Source organism: Ictalurus furcatus, chromosome 22 (genome assembly GCF_023375685.1).
Source record: "Ictalurus furcatus strain D&B chromosome 22, Billie_1.0, whole genome shotgun sequence".
Lineage (NCBI taxonomy): Eukaryota > Metazoa > Chordata > Actinopteri > Siluriformes > Ictaluridae > Ictalurus > Ictalurus furcatus.
In genome coordinates this window covers 20,718,301-20,740,560 of record NC_071276.1, presented here as the reverse complement: position 1 = coordinate 20,740,560, position 22,260 = coordinate 20,718,301, and the positions used below count along the sequence as shown (strand labels likewise).

Here is a 22,260-nt window from a genome sequence, read left to right as displayed (position 1 = left end):
TCAGATTCTTTCATTTAAAAAAAGAAAAACGCAGCCTTTTTGCTCCAATCAGCGAGAAATGACAGAGAGAGAGAGAGAGAGAGAGAGAGAGAGAAACAGACAGATAGATAGAGATAGACAAAAAGGCAGACAGAGAGAGACACATACAAAGAGAGAGACAGACTGGCAGACAGAGAGATAGACACAGACAGACAGACAGACAGACAGAGAGAGAGAAACAGGCAGATAAATAGAGATAGACAGTCAGGAAGAAAGACAGAGAGAGACACATACAAAGAGAGAGAGACAGAGAGAGAGAGAGAGAGAGAGAGAAGATAAAAGCCTGATATGTCTCTCGTCCTCTAATTTCCATCAGGAACAGCACATTTAATCTCTTCATTAAGAGCTTTTTCTTCGCTCCGTCCTCCTCCTCCTCATCATCGCCCATTCGGAGAGACATGTACCCCTCCTCTCATCTCTCCTCTCGTCTTTTTTTCTCTCCCTCGCTCTGCCTGAGTGAATTTGCCTGGCGTTTGACAGGCATTAGTTAGAGAAGCATATTCAGGATTCATTTAAAACGAGCCACGTGGGAATTAGACATAAATTCTCATTACTCTGGCGTATCGCCTTATTATTTCACCCCTCCCCCCGTCTCCCCCCGTCTCCCCCGTCTCCCCGTTCGCATCTAAAATCACACACACACACACACACACACACACGGTTTTAGATAGATAGATAGATGCACTTTAACGATCCCTGAGGGGAAATTATCCATTACTTATTCATTACAGATGATTGATGCCTCCAGTTTCCGACTACACCGTCATTTTATCCTGATGATGTCAAGGGCACAAAGTTTGACCTTTCTAATAAAAAAATCCTCGTCGTTTCTTAACGAACGGATATTTTAATATCGGCAAGAAAACGTATGTCTTCTTGTGACATGGTACATGTGTCTGTAAGAAAAACACTAGACGTAACGGCGTAAAAACGGCGTAAAAACAGCAGCTGAGTCACTGATCGCACGCATCTGAGACGGGCATGGGGCGTGGCCTAAGATTCTAATGAGCAGCTTGATTGACAGCCCTCAACGAGAATCAGGATTCAACTGTATACACAGTAGCTACGTTATCTAGGTTAGCTTTTACTTTATTCGCTAGGTTAGCGTTTACATTATTTGCTAGGTTAGCTTTTACTTTACTAACTAGGCTAGAATTCTCATTACTCATTAGTTTAGTTCTCATTACATGCTAAGTTAGCTTTCACTTTACTCGCTAAGTTAGCTTTTACTTTACACGTTAAGTTAACTTTCACATTACATGCTAGGTTAGCTTTTACTTTACTCGCTATGTTAGCTTTTACTTTATTCAGAAGATTAGCTTTCCTGATCTAATCTTTCTTTGAACACAGTAATTACTATGCAGAAATCTAAGCTATAGTTGCTGCTGTTGTTGACAGTGATATTTGTGTTCATGAACTGCCTGAAATCGTTTCCATGGTTACCCATAGCTAGCTAATGTAACACAATCATAAAGCTAGCATTAGCTAGTCAGATCACTACAGAATGTCTCCCTGTTTATAAAAGCCAGCATGTGTTTGTAGTTCAGCTAAAAAGCTACCAATCAACTGCAAATAAACGAATGTTTACAGATAAACAACAGCGAAGGTTAATTCAGTGCTGAAATGTTAACTACGGACAAAAGTTAATGATAAACATGTATTTTTGTTCTTTTTGTGAGAGAGAAGTAACGCAGTAAAACCCGCAGTGCAGTCAGCCCCGAGCCGAGCAGTACCACAGCTTCTCTCCTCACGCTCATCTGTCACTGGCTGCCTAACACTATGACCTCACAGTCTGAGTGGGCGGGGCTTACCTCACTGAGGCGGTCCTTGGAGCTGCTCCGGTTGGCTGTGGAGTTCACAGCAGGAACTTTGGGCTCTGTCAAAGACCTCACCGTCTGATTGAGGGCACTTTTAAACTGGAAAAGAAAATAATAACACGTTACACCACAGCGTTACTGAATCCTGTGCTCTGATTGGTCAGAAGGTGGTGATTAGTTTTCTATAACAGCAGTTCTGACTGTAGCGCAGGTTTATATTAATGCGCAGCACGACTCGTCATGTTTTATTCCTAACCTATTACAGAACAATAACAACAGCTAGAAGATATTCTGACCAGCTGCCCAGCGAGTGTGTGTGTGTGTGTGTGTGTGTGTGTGTTCATTCCCAGGGGCAGGCCAGGTCTCCGCATTTCTCCTCTAATTAAAACAGATCACTGTTACAATTAACCTTTCTGCTAAATATCAATTACAGCCGCAAGCAGGGACGAATTAAAGGGGTCTGACCATCACACACACACACACACACACACACACACACACACACATGTATGTGCTTTAACCCCTCGGCCAGAAAGCTTCATGTAGGAAATCGAGAACGCTAAGCAGAAGGCCCTGAGGTGAAATTTGGTTGTACGGAGTTTCCAGGGTTTTGGGCTGTGTTCCAAATCAACCTGTAACCTCCCTAGTAGACTACGCTGTAGGGTTAGGGTTAGAGTTATGTGCACTACTCTATGTAGCACGCTAACGGGGGAAAAAAAACCCCATCAAATTATAGTGCACTCAGGACCTTTCCATTCCACTCATCGTTCAAGTGGATAAAACCATGAGGACACTGTTGCTAGGCAACTGAAAGCCACAGACACGAAGCATAAGCTAGCTAACAACTCAGGCTAACAATTTATCCAGCTAGCAAGTAGCTGTGAAGCCGTTTATACAGACACCACGACGGCAGAAATGAGACAGAACCATCCGGAGCGTCAACATTTACCTCAGACGTGTCACTAAGAAAAGACTCAGCACTTAGCACTGACTGCTAATCAATCTTCAACAGGTTCCTACATTACACGGTACCAGCTAAACAGCTAGCTGTTTATATTTAACTAATACGATGATTAATTCAGTGCAGAACTAGCCAGCTAGCTATACTTAACACCTTATATTACAGCTGACTAGCTATTTATGTCCTTCCTCGTATTAGCTAAATGTAAACAGTTGACTAGCTAGTTAGCTATTTATATTTAGCTAATACAATGACAAACTGTTGGTGTAGCATTAGCCAGAAAGTTTAATACACCTTAAGTACTCCCTCGCTCCATCTTTCTCTCTCTCTCTCTCTATTTTCCCTCATTCTCTTTTCTCTCTCTCTCTAAGGAGAAAGGCTTTGTCCCAAACCACACACTCCTGCGCTAAACAGTATGTAAAAATCCCTAGATTACAAGCTGTTTTTGACTCTTTTGGTTTAGAACACAACCAAGAAAAAGGCAAGTAGGCCACACCCTGTGTGGTTACCCACAATTCAACAGGGATTTCCCATCATGCACCTCTTCATCTAACAATACAAACAAGATCATTATATGTGCTAAAACACACACACACACACACACACGTTTCTTTGATGACTTTGTTCTTTATTAGTGTTGAAAGTAGAAACATGTTTTGTTAGCGCTAATGAATGCTAATGAAGCAAATTCAAACAGTAGCTAATATTAATTCCTCTAGTTTCATCTTAACCACACACACACACACACACACACACACACACACACGCACTTTGATCCCTGTCTTCTCTATTAGTGCTGAAAGTAGAAACATGTTTTGCAAATTGTTGCGAAAGCTAATGAAGCACATTTCAATACGCGGTCATGCTCAGCTAGCGCGCTTCATTTGCAAGGCAAAACCTGAGTTTTAAAATCTTTTTGGCCTGAAGCAGCACCATCTGCTCTGAAAATAAACAAATCTGTGTCTTCATCGACGACGGGCTCTTATTCTTTACAACAGCGAGATGCTGAAATTAAATTATCACCATTATTATTCTCCTCGAGGACTGCGCTCCTGCTGTTAGCCTCCTGTAGCGTTCAGCGCTTAGCCGTGCTGCGTTCACCGCCCCGGGTGCATCTTTACCATTCACAGCAAAACTATTTGTAGTTTAGATCGAAACGCTGTGGATCAAAACGGACGCGCGAGTAAGAGTCGGTAAAAACAAGAAAGTCATATTTAACATCTAGCTTTAATGCATGATTATAGAACTAGCATGAATATCCAACTAGCTAATTAGCATATAACTTAGATAAAAAGTTAAGAGTCGCTAAGTGAGGAGTGACACACAACAGACTGTGCTGTTATACGAAAATAATGCACGCTGGAGAGTGTTATTGCGCTTATACCACAACGATTTACCAACAATCACACTGCTTACTTTATTAAATTATTTAAATGAGTTAGGTTTAATGTTTAAGTTGGTTCCTGTTCTTACTTACATTATAGCTGCGATAAACAATCATTCTCTCTCTCTCTCTCTCTCTCTCTCTCTCTCTAAACGCAGCTTGTCATTCTACAGAGAAACTAGAAAGCGAATGTTTGAGAGTTACAAAGTGCTGACACTGGAGACTCCTTCCATAACGTCTCCTAATAATAACACCGGCCATTTAAAGGCCTTGTCCCAAATGTTAGGGTTCGTGCCTGTGACTGTTCTTATTAATACATTTGCAATTTTATGGTTCCGTCCCATATTTGTTTTTGCTCTTACTAGAACTTTCAGTGTCTTAAGGCTTCGTCCCAAGCACTAGAATTCTACTTACTACTTACTGTTCTTACTAGGACGTTGCCCATTTTTTGTCTCTGTCCCAAACTAGAGCTCATCGCTAGTTAGGGGTTCTTACTAGAACGTCGGCCATTTTAAGACTCCATCCCTAACGCTAGAATTCTAGAACTGTTCTAGTAGGAGTTCATCACTGGTTAGTTAGTGTTCTTATTAGTACCGGAGTCATATTATGTTCTCTTAAAAAACACACTCATCTCATTAGAAAAATGTCAAATAAATTTTACACAAGTGATGAACTCTAAGATTTGGGACGAGGCCTTAAAATGGCTGAAGTTCTAGTAAGAACGGTAAGTAGTGATGAGGTGTAGTTTGTGACAGGTCCTTAAAATGGATGAAGTACTAGTTAGATCACTAAGTAGTGATCAACTTTAACACTTGGGACAAGGCGCTTAAAGTTCCAACGTTCTAGTAAGAGCACTAAGTATTGCTGAGCTGCAGTTTGGGACGGAGCCATACTCGGTGATATTTCTCTGGATTCGTACGAGGAGCTCAGTTTGCCTTCACGTTTTTTTGGGAAAGGTATAAAGTTATTATCGCGTCTTGCAGCAGTTCTTCCTCAGTGTGACTTTCACACTCTAAAACGACACCTGATGTAACGAGACGTCCTGACGCTTCCTCCTATAATTAAATCCAAATTGAATTCAATTAAAATTTAATTAAAGGTTTTTTTCATGTCGGGAGGCGAGAAACTTCATGTTCACGGCTGAGCGCCGGTTTTACACGTGTTCGTTCTCTTTAATATTAACTGTAATTAGCACCTGTTGGGTCTTAGATCAAAGACATGTTCCTCATTATACTTAAAACTAAATAATAAATTGCTTTTGGACCAATCACGACTGATATGCAAATATCACAGGGTCACATGGTACCCGGAATCATTTAACTACAAATTATGCGCTAATGAGCTAATGTTAGCGATGAACAGATGCCGGTTGTCATGGTAACATTATAATACATTCTGAGTTTTGAGAAAATCTCTTACGTGCAGTTAGCTACGTGGTTAGCTAGCTGGTCAGCTAATGCTAGCGATATTAGGGACGTCAGGAGGACGTGGGGCGTGGCTACTAATTTGCATATTCATGATTATTCATAGAGCCTGGTATTTTTATTGAGAGTAACGGTGTAGAGGTCGTCTCTTGGAGATTATACTAAGAGTTTGTTATTCTACATACGTTCAAAGGGTTTCAAATTAAAATGTGTGTGTGTGTGTGTGTGTGTGTGATGAGCTGAGAGTTGCAGGAAGTTACAACAGCTCTGTTCTGAAGACTAATTGTCTACACGAGCCAGGCTACGACCTTGGCTAACATTCTTTATCCTCTGTGTGTGCGTGTGTGTTTTGCTCCGAAGGTCAAGTGAACATGTAGCAGCTCGCTAACAAATTATGCGGGAAGGAAACAACTGTGTGTGTGTGTGTGTGTGTGTGTGTGTGTGTGTGAGTGAGAGAGAGAGAGTGAAACAACACTGCTGCAGTGTGAATCGATCAGGTGTAAAAAACTGTAATATTCAACTTTAATTAATAAATAATATAACAGGTTTTTTTTATATATATATATATTTAAACACTGATGTAGCAGGAAATTTAGCATTATGCTAATTGTAATATGGCTGTAAAGGTGTATAGAGTGAGGATGGGATGCCACGTGAATGTTCTGTGTAGTTTCCTCTCACCGCAGGCTGTATAAACGACTTAACAGCAATGTACTAGCTGAAATTGTTCATCTGAGTTTAGCTAGTTAATGCTCGGTGTCTGAGTGTCCGAGTTACCTAGCAACAGTGCTGTCATGATTTTTATTCCCTCGAAGTTTGGTTAGCGGTAACGCTAAGTGTAATAACAGTGTAATTTTAGTTCTTCTGAGCCTTTTCTTAGTCATTTACCAACACATCTGAGGTAAATATTGCCGTTCTGGATGGTTCTGTCTCGTTTCCACTCTCACTGCTTTTGTATAAACAGCAACATGCTAGCTACAACATTAGCCATGCATTATCACAGCTATGTGCTTAGAGCATCAGCTGCTTCGCAACAGTGTGGACATTTTCATCAGTCACATGCACATGGATATTAACAAGCTAGCTAGCTACGTGTTTAGCTAACATACACCACATGATAGTTGCTTGGTGTTACAACAACTAGCTTATTTTAATAACAAGCTAACTATTAAATAAACTATTAAATGAAATAAAAGATTTTAATGTGTTTATAATGGTTTGTAATGGTAGTTTAATAGAAAGTTTGGTTCCTATACTGATCTGATTTTATTGTTGTGCTAATCAAGGATATGTGCACAAACATCCTGTGTGATTCTGGTGGTTTATAACATTTGGGAATTTCCTAAAGCATTGTTTCACTGTGTAAGGCTTTTAACTTTGTCTAATCACTGCTACTATTTTATGCTAATTTTGACTAGCGCTGCTGGTACAAGGTTATTCATGTAAAAAGACTGAATCAATGCAAAAATGACAATATATACATCACTTTTCAGCATCTGCTATTCCGAAACTCCGGCTGCTTTATTTCCATAAAACACATCGCTGATGTTTATTATAATTGCGCTAACATCGTTAAGTCGGCCGCTGTAAATGTTCTGCATTTTAAACATATAAACTTTCAAAAATATAAGCTTTCATAACAGCACGGGAAAGAAGTGAAATAATTCCGCATAAAGTCTGAAAATAGATTCAGCACATTTCAGAGGTCACAGGGTTCATCTTCAGCGTTTTCTATAAGAAACACCGTAGGGAACTTAACACACGACCTTTACACCTACAGAAAAAAGTCAAAGTGCACCAGCAGGAACTGTTTTTATTTCATCAGTTATCCAGCAATAACACGTTACGTTACTCAGACGATCAACACGGAGGAGACAGCAGCAGAGTCGCGTCTCAGAACACACGATCTGAATTATAAACATTCACTACAGAGGAACCGGGAACATTTCTATACAGCGCTCTGTACTTAGCTCCAGTTAGCTTCAGTACATGAGGGGGTTCTTAAATTCACTAACCGCTAAACACTAACTGACTGGAAGAAATTGGTCACATTATATTTGTTAAATTGGTCATTTTTAATAGCGAATATTTTACACATATAATAATTTTACATTTTCTATTTGTTAAATTTAGTATTTGTTAATATTTCTACTTGTTACATTCTGTTGATTAGATTCTTGTTCTATTTTCTGTATTCTACTAGTTAGAGTTTCTGAATTGGGATCAAATTCTATTGGTTGAAATCGGTTGATTGAATTCTATTGATCAAATTATATTGATTGAATTCTGTTTGCTGAATGTTGTTTGTTGAATTCTGTTTACTAAAGCTTCTATTTGCTGAATTTTATTTATCAAATTTTATTCCTTGAATTCTACTTATTGCATTTTATCTATTAACTGCTATTGCTCAAATTCTATTTGTTGAATTCACTTTATTGAATTGTACTGATTAAGCTCTATTGGTCAATTCTATTCACTGAAATCCACTGATCAAATTCTATCCATTGAATTCAACTGATCAAATTCTATTATTGTTCTATTATTGAATTCTGTTTGCTAAATATTGTTTGTTGAATACTGTTTTCGAAGCTTCTATTTGTTGACTTCTACTTATCAAATTCTATTCCTTGAATTCTATTGATCAAATTCTATACACCGGATTCTATTCATTGAATTTTATCAGTTAAATTCGATTGGTTGAATTCCATTCATTGAATTCTATTTCTGAATTCTATTATTAAGTTCTGTCGATCAATTCCATTTGTTGAAATACATTGATCATATTCTATTTATCGAAGTCTGTTCATTGAATTTTACTTGTTGACTTTTATTCATCAAATTCTATTCATTGAATTCTATTCATCAAATTCTATACACTGCATTCCATTTATTCAATTTTAGATATTAAATTCTATTGGCCAAATTCCATTCATTGAATTCATCCATTCATTCTATTTCTGAATTCTATTTATTGAATTTTATTATTATGTTATGTTGATCAAATTCTATTTATTGAATTGTATTTGTTGAATTTTATTTATTGAACTCTATTTGTCTATTTGTTAAATTCTATTGTTAAATGTTTGTATTTGTTTAATTCTAACGATCTCGTAAATAATGATGTAAACAGTACCGGTGTACTGCGCTGTGATGTTAGTGTGTATGTCACTGGCTTTGTTTTGTGTTAAAGAATAAAATAAATCTTGCGTGACGTATTCGAAACCAGGCCGAATCCCTCAGAAAGCATTTCTCACCTCTACACGCCGTGCCTGTCCTTAAAGGTTCTCCGTAGAACCCTGTGAACAACAACGTTTCAGGAAGCGTTCATTTTAAAGAAGCTAATCATCTTTAATCATCCGAGGAACCCTCGAAGAACCCTTTATATATAAACTGGCTAAGTGTGCAGAACAAACTCCAAATTACTGAGAAATTATTTTCTTCTTAACATCCAGAACCTGTCAGGAGTTTAACGGTTAACTTTTTGGCACTTGGTACAGTCTCAGAAAAAAAGAGCTCCTTGAGGGTTCTACTTGGAACCCGTTCTGATAGGACATTAATAATACACAATTAAACACATAAAACCTTCCAGCCTTAGCTTTAACTGCATTACGCAGTCCTTTGTGAATCGTCTCACAGCATGCAGTGTATTATGGGTAATGTTTTCAAATCAAGAGGGAGAGAGAGAGAGAGAGAGTTTTATCTTAACCTCTCAAAGTAAAGTGATAATATCTATGTGAGCACAGGCCTGTGTTAATTAAGGTGAACACACATGAAGCGCGGATGTGTTTGTGTGTGTGTGTGTGTGTGTGTGTGTTGGAGATGAAGCTCTGGAGGAGAAGGAGGAGGAGGAGGAGTGTGTGATGTTCCTCTCTTTCCCTCTGACAGAGCCACGGCGCTCGTTAAACCTTTTCTTTATCTCTTAACAATCGCTCTAATTATGTTCATTGAAGGGGGCCAATTAGCGCGGGGCCGTGTGCGCCCGAGGCCGCGCGCCTCCACACCAACGTGCAATTAACGCCGCCAAAATTTATTTAGAGACACTTCTCGCCTTTTGACTCCCTCCAATTATCACTAATCAATGCTGCCGAGAGACGGGTCGCCGTAATTCATCAGGAGAGAGAGAGAGAAAAAAGTGACACACACACACACACACACACACACAACACACACACACACACACACAACAAGTCCTCGCTGACTCTGAAGGGCAAAAATGTCAGACACAACAACATTACAAGCAGAGAGAGAGAAATAAAGCGCACATGAAGCACATTAACAGAGAAAGAGAGAGAAACAGAGACACAAATACACAGAGGGAGAGAGAGAGCTAAGGATAGAGAGAGAGAAAAATAAACAGACAGAGGGAGACAACAGATAAAGAGAAGCACACAGATATACAGAGTGACACATATATATATACTTATGTGTGTATATATATATATATATATATACATATATACGTGTATATATATATATATATATATATACGAGAGAGAGAGAGAAACAGAGAGACACACACACACAGAGACACACAGATGGGAAGAAAGAGAGACAAATAGAGAGACACAGATAGGCAGAGGGAGACACAGATAGAGAGAGACACACACACAGGTAGGCAGAGAGAGACACAGGTAGCAAAACAGACACACAGAGAGAGAGACACACACAGGTAGGCAGAGAGACACAGAGAGAGAGACAGAGAGAGAGAGAGAGACACAGATAAAGACACACAGGTAGGCAGAGAGACCCAGATATATATATAAAGAGAAACAGACACACACAGACAGACATACAGAGAAAGACAGAGAAACAGAGACGCAGAGAGAGACAGTAGAGAGAGTGACTGTGTTTACACGGACAGCAGTAATCTAATTATTGAGCTTATTCTGAATAAGACGTATAATATTGTGATTAAGGTGTTTACATGAGTCGCTTTTAGAATACTCCTGTCATGTACCCGGTTTACATGTTCTAGATCATAATTAGATTAACAGCCCGCGTCATTACGTCACCGCGCCACGCCGTCCGACGTCCCTCCAGAATTTCACGTAGCAACATACAGTTGGTCTTCGTTATGGGACCGTATACAGTTTTGGGTGTTTTATTTAATTTTTTTACGGACGCTTCAAGTGCAGTTAATTATTAGTCGTGCTGTACGTGCTAATAGACGACTGCTTGAAGCGGTGGGCTGCGTCCCAAACCACGTACTTACCGTCTATATAGTAGCTGAAACACATGTATTTCTCCTACTATATAGTAGGCAAGTACGCGGTTTGGGACGCAGCCGAACTCTCTTGTTCGCCGTAAAACGTTGAGCGCTGCCGTGTGTGATCGTGTCCTGTCGCACAATGCGGTGAAAACTCTCACACGACGTTAATAGTGTGATTAAGGTGTTTACATGTCTGTAAGGAATACTCCACACGTCTTAATTCCATTTGTGTTTACTTCAAGTATGACTTTAATCGGATTAAGGTCATCAGTAATCGCTGTTTACATGCTAGTTTCTTAATCAGAGTATCGTCTTAATCGGATTAATATCGGATTACTGTCGTCCATGTAAACGTACTGAGAGACAGAGACACATGCAGACAGACAGAGAGAGACACAGTCACAGACAAAGAGAGATAGAGAGATAGACAGGGAGAGATGCACACACACACACACACACACACACACACACACACACAGAAACTTCATTTTAATGGTGGCAATCAATTTAAACAAAGCTGCAGGTGCCATTACTTTAATCTCAGACAGAACACTGGGATGGATATGTCCAAACTTCTGTGGCTGAATCTCAGATGTTCCACTGGACACTGATTAGTGCACTTGGTAGAGTCACTATGTAGTCACTGTGGTGTTCCCTATGTAGTGAGCATCTATAGTGAATCTGAAGGAAACTGGAACTTAACGTAAACATGGTGGAAATTTATGCAGATAAAATAAAAATAAATCTGAAACTTTCATTCTGATGTTAAAACCGTAACGCTGCTCATGAATCGTACAGGAAACTAAAAAGAGAGATGAACTTCATCAGGCTGAAGATCAGACTCCACTCTGTAACCGTAAGATTACTATTAGCAGGACAATTCCAACCAATCAGTGAGCTGCACTGTTTATAGCTCCGCCCACAAGTCCATATTTGGTTATTCTTGATATTTAAATTCAGTACTTAGTTACAGTACGATGAGTAGAAATCATCACAAACTGTATGAGAGGGTTATTTTATCCACGATTAATCAATACATCGATGTGAAAAAACACACAAAGACAGAATTACACGTGTGTGTGTGTGTGTGTGTGTGTGTGAGAGAGAGAGAGAGAGAGAGAAAATGGCGTGTTTAGTATTAATGCGTGTTTAACACCCGACTATCAGCGCTCACAACACCACATCTGTTTGTTTGAGTTCCACTTCAGTAATTAGCTAATTAGCCCGCTAAATTAGGAGCGACGCTGAAAGTGTACACTTCGCCTTGTGACACACAGATAACACACACACACACGCACACACACACACACACACCTCACTTCACTACGAGAACATAAATCTGAAGTCGAGATAAACTACATAATTTGGACAAAAAAAACCCAAGTAATTGTGTATTTTCTCTGCACGCTGTTATGCTCACGGTTAGATGTGCACATGTACAAGAAAAAAAGGAATAAAGAAATGAAATGTAAATATTTAATACGTCTCATGCGCTAGACGCTAACCAGCAAGCTTTAAAAGCTTAAACAAACATCTCTTAAAGGCTCTGAAACATGGCTACCATGCTAGCTCAGCTAACTAGCTACTTTCGGCTAGCTACAATGTCCAGCTAGGTATTCCAGTTTGGTAAGTGTCTGAAAATTTCACAAGCCAGACTCATTTCTATTTTCATTTCATTTCAATGACTTGTTATTAAATAAGGTGGCTAAATATTAATAGCGAGGTAATACAGCTACGTAGCTAGCAACACATCTAGCCAGTCAGCAAATCCCTGATTGTAGTGAGCTGTGTGTTAGCAGCTAAACGTCATTAGCAGCTAAACATTTCACACTTCACACTACCAGTGAAACCCCGCCTCTAAAAAACACAACAGAGAAAAAGTATGACTTTACTGAGTGACTTTACTGAGTTAGCGAATCTAGCTAGCTGGCTAGTCGATGTATCATTAGTACGCGTTTCATTAAACGTTTTCATTTAGCTAGTAACAGTTTAGCTGGAAATGCTGCTTCAACACGGCTAGAAACTTTTTACAGATAAGCACTACATCGCACAATCATATATTTAACACTATTTAACTTTTTTAAAAAAAAAACATTTTATAGCTAGCACCATGATTATTGTGAAAATCACAAGATCACAGGGTCTGTTTAACGTTCTCTAGAATATCCGTAGCTAGCAACACGGCTAGTTTTAGCTAGTGATGCATGGCTAGTGACATGTCAAAGTTTGTGTCTAACGTCTAAATCGCAGAATCAGTAGGCTAATCACAGAACCTTTGTAATTAGCAAAGCTGCTAGTTTTACATATAAACATGAAACACGGGGATTGTGTTGGTTGTGTAAAGCTGTAAAGTCGTGCTGAAATTCCGTTGAAGAATTATTTTAGCTAGGGCTAGTAACGTGGCTAGTTTTACGAATAGACGTGAACGTATGAACGTATAAATCGTGTTTATCTTTGTAGCTAGCAATGTGGCTAGTTTTATAGATAAACAGTGAATATCAGGATCATACAGACGATTGCTAAATCCTTTCGGAGAACTATCGTAGCTAGCAATGTGGCTAAATTTACAGCTAAACGTTGGAATCAGGTCGTTTTTGAGAAATGTTTTCGCTAGCGAAGTGTAAAGCTGATCTGTAGCTTTTATATGCAGGTTTATTTTTGCATTATTGAGAAACTGTTCATGTAGAAATGTTATAACCGAGACAGCTAAACTGCTGGGGATAGACTTCCATTATTTGTTAGCTACGTTAGCCTCGTAGCGCCAACACATCCTGGCTAATCGATTCCGTACATTTGGAGGGAAGAGGGAGGTTTTATTTTTAGCTGAAGCGCCCCTTTAGCGATGGAACATGACGTCTCGGACGCACGTAGAGAGAAAAATCCGAGCTAAACCGATGGAGTGTGTAGCGCTCCGTGTGTGGTGTGTAAAAAAAAAAAAAAAGAAAAGAAAAAAACCTCTTCTCTGCACTCAGATATTCCGTTTAAATATTTACGTGTAATAAAAAGTGATTTTTCGCCCGCACTTTCCGACAGAACGGTTTGACCTTGAGCCTGTGAATAATTTTAAATAAAGCGGCAGGACGTGAACACACTTCACCGTGATTCAATCATCGGGAAATATCATCCATCATGTCAGGAAGGTACACACACACACACACACACACACACACACACAAACACGCAGAGTATGCTCAAAAAATATGCAGTCATTATGAGGCAATATCAGGAGCATCCATTACTGAAACACATCACACACTGGTGGAGTTATTCGCACACACACAGCGCCCCCTGGTGGATCAACACCCTTTTTTTAGTTCTGGCTGCAATATTACAGCTAGTTTCAGTGCGTGTGTGTGTGTGTGTGTGTGTGTGTGTGTGTGTGTTTCTGCTGGTACTGTGTATTGTCATTTTCAGGATGTTAAGGTTTAAATAAGAGTGAAATGTGTTGTTTAATCGTTTACAAGCCAAACCCTTGGTCTTTACGGTGATGTGTAAAAGGTGAAGGATGAGATGGAGTAATGTGTCTGTGTGAAAAGTAATAATGAATATGCGTGCATTAATTATTATATATATATAAGCGTGGAGATAATAATAGGAATAATAGGAGTGTGTGTGTATGTGTGTGTGTGTGTGTGTTACCATCATGTAGCACAGACAGTCTAAAGACACCTACAACCTTACATGACCAGCAGGTGGCAGTGTTGTATCACCACACACACTAAAGCAGCACAGTGACATCATATGGGAATAAACATAAAGCTCAGCACATAGTGTGTGTGTGTGTATGTATGTGTGTCTGTGTGTGTGTGTGTGTGTGCGTGTGTATGTGTGAAAAGCTTTTAATGTTGTTCAGATGCAAGTGTAAAGTGCTGAAGGAGGCGTCAATAAAGTCACAAGTCACTCAGTCACAATAAAGGAGGCGTGGTCTCAGTGTGTGTCACAGTAAATGGGAGTGGCCTGTGTGTGTCAGTCACAGTGAAGGGGGTGTGGCCTGTGTGTCAGTCACAGTGAAGTGGGTGTGGCCTGCGTGTGTCACAGTGAAGGAGACGTGGCCTGTGTATCAGTCATAGTGAAGGAGGCATGGCCTGAGTGTGTATCAGTCATAGTGAAGGAGGCATGGCCTCTGTGTGTCAGTCACAGTGAAATGGGAGTGGCCTGTGTGTGTCAGTCACAGTGAAGGAGGTGTGGCCTGAGTGTGTCAGTCATAGTGAAGGAGGTGTGGCCTGTGTGTGTCAGTCACAGTGAAGGAGGTGTGGCCTGTGTGTGTCAGTCACAGTGAAGGAGGTGTGGCCTGTGTGTGTCAGTCACAGTGAAGGAGGCGTGGCCCGTGTGTATCAGTCATAGTGGAGGTGTAGCCTGAGTGTATCAGTCAGTCAGGGACGCGTGGCCTGAGTGTATCAGTCATAGTGGAGGAGGTGTGGCCTGAGTGTATCAGTCATAGTGGAGGTGTAGCCTGAGTGTATCAGTCAGTCAGGGACGCGTGGCCTGAGTGTATCAGTCATAGTGAAGGAGGTGTGGCCTGTGTGTGTCAGTCACAGTGAAGGAGGTGTGGCCTCTATGTGTCAATCACTGTGAAGGGGGTGTGGCCTCTCTGTGTGGCCACTTTTCAGCTCTGAGCTGCAATAATAACCATCATACAAGGTTAGGTAGTTGTGAATTTAATATCCACACACACACACACACACACACACACACACACGCACGCATGCATGCACGCACGCACACACTGTAGAGTAATTGTGTTTCCTCTGAACTGCAGGAAATGACTGAGATCTGCAGAACGATAATCCTGGAGCCCAGACGGCCTCTCTCTGTGTGTGTGTGTGTGTGTGTGTGTGTGTGTGTAACTGTGTGCTGCTCTATTAGATCTGTTGCACAGACCCAGTGTCTAATCTGGAACCATTCCACGCTTTTTCTAATCCGGTAAAATTGGTTCGGTTCCACAACTAAACTGCTGCTTGTCTGAAACGGAGAGCTATTAGGACCTCAGGGGGCGGAGTCATTCCATCACCATGACAACTACTCAAGCCACAGGTCACAGTGCTGTGAAAAAGCATTTGCCCCTGATTTTGCCCTCCTGATTTCTTCTGTTGTTGTATACATCTCACAGTAAACTGTTTCAGAAATGAAAACAAAAGTTTTTCACCCTGATGACGGGTGCTGGATCACCGTTCTTTGCTTCAATAAAAATAAATAAAAGAATTAAAAACTGTATAGTGTGTGTACTCGGGTCGCCTGCGTCTTATACTGTATTTCGTTCGAAGATTATAAAACTATTCAAACTGATTATTATTTTATATTTATTCAAAGAATGAATCAGCGAGTAAATAACTTCTCATTTTTGCACAGAATTCACACTGAAATTAATTTTTGTATCAAATCCATTAAAAAATGTTTAATGTTAAATGAATAATTTACTTTTTTTACTTTTTAATTTTACATGAATTATTAATTATATAATGTAAATGGCGCACTTATATAGCGCTTTTATCCAAAGTGTTTTACACTGTGTCTCATTCACCCATTCACACACACACACACCCCCCACTCACACACACACCAGTGATAGCAGAGCTGCCACGCAAGGTGCTAACTTGCCATCGGGAGCAACTTGGGGTTCAGTGCCTTACCCAACGACACTTCGGTATGTGGAGTCACGTGGAGTCATGTGGAGTCACGTGGAGTTATGTGGAGTGGGTGGAGTCATGTGGGCCGGGAATCGAACCGCCGACCCTACGAGTAGTGGACGACCCGCTCTACCACCTGATCCACAGCTGCCAGTGTCATTGTTGTAATAGTTTACTTGTTACATATCTTGCTAAAAATCCTTGCTGTAACATTAATTATTAATTATTTAAACTTGTAATTATGTTCATTTTTTCTTTTTTACCAAGCAGTAAATCAGAATGTGTGATGACAGTTATGTGAAATTACAATATTTTTATTGTGGTTATGTTTTTACTTTTTTTTAAAAAAATGTTTTACCCCAAAATACAGACGATTATCAAAGAGATGTTTATTATCTCAACCTTGTTCCTCCGCTACAGCGCTAATGTAGCTAAAAGGCAGTGGAAGCTTATAGCCAACAGTTTAGCATGAAATTTTTATTTCTCTTTTTTACCCAACACACTCAGAGACGTACGAGAAACTAAACCTGATGTACGCTTGGCTGCAGTGCATTATGGGTAACTCACAGTGAGAATAACAGCATATAAACACTCCAGCGTCAAATAACCGCCATTAAAAATCTGTGTGTTAGTGTTTGGGTCGAAGCCTAAATCAGCAACGGCTTCAACACACACTGGAGAGATGCATTTATTTGTGTGTGTGTGTGTGTGTGTGTGTGTGTGTGAGAGAGAGAGTGTATGTGTGTCTTCACTGCGGCTCACAAGAGCAAATCAAGCAGCAATTCGAGAGCTCTTTCATTAGTGTGTGTCCCTGTACAACACACACACACACACACACACACACACACACAGCCAGATGGCCACTTTGTGCCGCGTCTTCCGCTCTGCAATTACACTCGTTCTCTTTCCCTCCTTCCTCTATCAGGGACTATGTGTGTGTGTGTGTGTGTGTGTGTGTGTGTGTGTGTGTGTGTGTGTGTGTGCCATCTGCAGGAAAACTGGTTTTCATGCAATTAACTACAGGAACAGGCCAAACTGCCACAATAAAGAGTAAATGATGAAAAAGCTGTATTAGAGAAGCTGAAGGGAAAAGAGAAGATTGATTCAATTCAACTGAATTGATTCAATTCACTGTGATATTTGAAACTGAGTCATTTACAGTGAATCAAAACAATAATTAATTTTCCAAAGTTTACTCATCAAATCAAATCATGCTGAAATTTCAGACGTCACTGAATCATTCACATTAAGAAGAAGAAGAATCCTAACTGAATCAAATCATGGCGACATTTGGCACATCACTGAATCATTTACAGTGAATAGAATCAATAAATCGTTTCCCAAACATCCTAATTGAATCTAATCACTGTGATATTTGAAACTTCACTGAATCATATACATTGAATCAAAACACTAAATTGTTTTCCAAAGAATCCTAATCGAATCGAATCATGAAGTTATTTGAGACCTCACTGAATCGTTTATAGTGAATCAAACCAATAAATCATTTATCAAAGAATCCCAACTGAATCGAATCATGGTGATGCTCCAGACTTGACTGAATTGTTTGCACTGAATCAAAAATGAGTCATTTCTCAAAAAATCTGAATCAAACTGAATCTTGGTGATATTTTATACTTCTCTGAATCACTTACATGAAATCAGAACCTTAAATCATTTCCAAAGAATCCAAATCAAATCAAATCAGGGTAAAATTTGGTACCTTCACTGAACCTTTTACAGCGAATCAAAACCATTAATCGTTTCCCAAAGAACAGTAATCGAATGACAGTAAAATGTAAGAATTCATTGAATCATTTATATTAAATCTAAACAATTCATTGTTTCTCAAAGAATCCCAGTTGAACTGAATCATGATATTCAAGACTTGACTGAACTGTTTCTATTGAATCAAAGCAATGAACACTTTCTCAAAAAAATCTGAATCAAATCTTCTTGATATTTGATACTTAACTGAATCACTTACATTGAATCAGAACAATAAATAATTTCCCAAAGAATAATAATCTAATCTAATCTAATCATTGAGATATACAATACTTCACTGAATTATTTACATTGGATGAAGAATCCTATTTGAATAAAATCTTGGTGATATTCGAGACTTCGAGACTGAATCGGTTACACTGAATCATTTCCCAAGGAATCCGAATCAAATCGAATAAAGGTGATCATTTGATATTTCACGGAATCATTTTACAATTAAATCAAGAATCCTGTTTAAATCTAATTGAACTAAATCATAGTGGTGATTTAAAAGATGTCGTCACCATGGTAACTAAACTGTTTAGCTTCCCCTGAAGGCAGTATTTAGGTTGGGTTAATTCCTCGTATTCAGAGTCCGGGTTTCGCACATAGAGGTATCAGAGGACTGAGACAGAGTTTTCTAATAGACACTAAGTTTTTTTTTATATTATATATATATAGTATTATATTATAATAGTATATACCTCACTGTAGTCCAAATATTTCGTGTTATCTGACAGGCATTTTAGTCCGCTAACTCTAGCTAGCTAGCTAAGATACAGCGTAGAGAACATCACCTCTGGTCGCTTCCAGTTTTTAATTTATCTGTGTCTTATTCTAATTTTATATCTAATTTGTGTATTTTTTTTCTCTCCAGCCTGATAAACATTTGGCAGTTTCACTGAGTCAATTTGACTGAATTGAAGCTCTGAACTGATTCCTGAATGAATCAATCAAAGCGAATCATTTCATCATTTAATCATGAGGTCACAGAGTTGCACTCAAGCCACCTGTGGTAAGTATGTTGTTAGCTAGAGGGGCAATTGTTGAGGATTCACACACACACACACACACACACACACACACACACTGACCCGTTTGTTCTTGTTGGAGTAGGTTCTCTGCAGCAGTCTCTCCTGCGTGTGCTCCGTGTTGTTGGGCAGGTCGAAGCCGTTCTCCTCCACCTCATCCTTCACTTCCTCCTCCTTTCCCTCCTCTGCTGGTTTCTGTCGTTTAACAGCGCTCGCCGTGTCCCACCTCCTCTCCTTCCTGCTGCCATTCAGCTTCACCGAGCCGTTCTTCTGCTGCATGAAAAAAAGGTGAAAGTGTGATAAAACACAGGTAAACAGCAGCTGATTCACTGATCACACTGATCTGAGATGGGTCCGGTGGGCGTGGCCTAATGTGATAATGAGCAGTTAGATTGACAGCCCTTTGTATTGACTGTAGCAACAACACAATTATAGAGTTACACAGTAGCTTTATTACTTTACTCACTCACGTTATGTTTCATTCGCTAGATGATCTTCCTCTTTACTAGCTAGTTTATCTTTCACTTGCTAGGCTAGTTTTAACTTTACATGCTAGTTTAGCGTTCTCATTTCTTGCTAGATTATCGTTCACTCACTAGGTTAGCGTTCTCACAGTGTAAAGTTTTTATAAAAGTCGTAGGGGTGGGGCGAGTGACATAAGCCCTGTGATTGGTGGGGTCGGAGCCTATACAAGCTTTACCCGAGATTAGCCCCTCCCACTTTGCATTGTTTTAATAGTTTCCCAAAGAGATTGAATCAGATCGAATCCTGGTGATATTTGACACTTCACTGAATCGTTGGCTCTGAATCAAAGCAATGAACTGATTCCCAAAGAAAAAGAGATTGGTTAGACTTTGTACTGCGATCAGTGTTAACATGAGCAAACAGGGGGAGGGGCCTGCTCTTTTCTACTTCGGTCAATCAAAGCAGCAATAGCCAATCACAGTGTGTGTTAACCTCACATTTCATTTCCAACAGGATTTTATTATTTTTTATTATTATTATTATTTATTTTAACTAATAATATAGTGCACTAGGTGGAGTCTACAGCACCGGAGTGATACTCTATGTAGTGAGCACATATAGTGAATAGAAAAAAAAATAGCAAATGTTAAAGTTGATGATAAAACAATGATTTTCATCTCTTCGCTTACGCAACATGATATAAACCCAGCCTAGCTACAGCTCTAGCACAAACTCATTAATATTCATTATACACTCATTAATATTCACTAGCATCTATTCGAATTCATCACGAGGGAAATGTACATTTTAAAGCAGCTCATGAAACAGGAGATGTAAATTGTACACGTGAACAGTTTCACTAATGATTATTATGGATTTAAAGTGCAGCCACTGTTAGTGTGTGTGTGTGTGTGTGTGTGTGTGTGTGTGTGTGTGAGCTAGACAGAGAGTTAGCAGACTGAGCTGTCAACGCTAACACACACCTTTAATTAACTCACACTGAGAGCTGTGTTTACATCACCTCACACTAAAGACGCTCTGACACACACACACACACACACACACACACACACACAGCAGCGGGAAATAACGACCTTTATAAACATGACACATGTAATAATAATAAAAAACATAATAAAGCACAGGCTCTGCTAACAACACCTAGCAGACACGCTGCACGATACGACGCTTGTGTTCGTTTCGGCGACGTCGAGATTCCCGGCATCGTGCCTCGTTCTTATTCCCGTTGCTAATATTTCCCTCTTTGCTGGGAGAACACCTGAGGTCAGAGGTCATCAAGTACAACAATAAACACTGGGATCATGCAGGTTATTTAATTTATTTTTAGAGAACGTGTAGCTAGCAACACATGTAGGTTATTTGTTTTTAATTCCCATGAGACACACAGAGCATTGCAACAGAACAGTGTGTGTGTGTGTGTGTGTGTGTGTGTGTGTGTGTGTGGAGACACGGAAGAGGGAAAGATACAGAGATGGAGGGAGGAGAGAAGAGAGAGGGACAATTCCCCCCCACACACACACCCCTGAGAGTGAGCAAGAATAAATTGAACACAGCTGTTGAGACAGAAGGTCAAAGGTGAAATCTCTGAGGAGCTCCATGGCTCCGAGATGAGAGGAATATAGATGACTGGGAATCTTCAGGGGAACATTTTTACATCTATTATTCACACACACACACACACACACACACACACACACACAGACAGAGGATAAAATAAATATGTCAGTGTAGAGCGTGTCACACGGTTAACCTCGTCTCCAGCAGACGCTGCTTTAATACGCTTAATTGAACTTGACATCTAAAGCTATTATTATGTAATATAATGAACTGACAGTGTGATAATCGTCCTCGCTGCACCGGGGCTTTCAGGTCAACACTCCGTCCGCTCACAGCGCCAGCGCTACAGAAAAAAGGAAAATGTTAAACTGAGTAACAGAGCGGTGAGAGGTTACGTTCCGTGTTCAAAGATCACGTGAAAGGGAAAATCAAACTTCATTTTCTTCCACAGCATGAAGTCTCTGCAGTGAGAGGACAGTATTCTGTCCTTTCAGTTCTGTTCATTTACAGAGTCAGAGTCAGAGTCAACTCATATTCACTGTATAAAGATGAAGACTTTGTCGTAGTTTGGAGAATGTTTACACCCCTTTAGCAATTTTACTGTAACAACTCTAGCTGCTGCTAACAGTCTCTGATCCCCACTGTTCCCAACGACCAATCACTGATCCCCACTGTTCCCAACGACCAATCACTGATCCCCGCTGTTCCCAACGACCGATCACCGATCCCCACTGTTCCCAACGACCAATCACCGATCCCCACTGTTCCCAACGACCAATCACCGATCCCCACTGTTCCCAACGACCAATCACTGATCCCCACTGTTCCCAACGACCAATCACTGATCCCCGCTGTTCCCAACGACCGATCACCGATCACCGCTGTTCCCAACGACCGATCACAGATCACCGCTGTTCCCAACGACCGATCACAGATCACCACTGTTCCCAACGACCGA

General features: G+C 40.0%; 1 protein-coding gene and 1 long non-coding RNA gene across 9 annotated transcripts in view; one reads left to right on the top strand and one right to left on the bottom strand.

Moving 5' to 3' along the window:
- Window positions 1–20,206, bottom strand: part of fbrsl1 (fibrosin-like 1) — a 226,982-nt gene extending 206,776 nt beyond the window's left edge. For 6 of the 8 annotated variants that reach the window (XR_008388972.1, XM_053654023.1, XM_053654024.1 and 3 more), the window contains exons 1-2: window positions 19,323–20,206; window positions 1,851–1,955 (exon numbers count right to left, since the gene is read on the bottom strand). Coding sequence is in view for 7 of the 8 variants with exons in the window: in XM_053654023.1 (XP_053509998.1) it covers window positions 1,851–1,955; window positions 19,323–19,538 (321 nt within the window). In the remaining variant the exon portion in view is untranslated. The remainder of the gene's footprint in view (window positions 1–1,850; window positions 1,956–19,322) is intronic. The other 2 variants (XM_053654027.1, XM_053654029.1) reach the window with 1 other exon arrangement.
- LOC128625587 (uncharacterized) lies at window positions 14,728–19,477 on the top strand. Its single transcript, XR_008388974.1, has 3 exons — window positions 14,728–15,475; window positions 15,594–19,243; window positions 19,345–19,477. It is a non-coding gene; the product is annotated as an uncharacterized LOC128625587 (long non-coding RNA).
- Window positions 20,207–22,260: the final 2,054 nt, after the last annotated feature.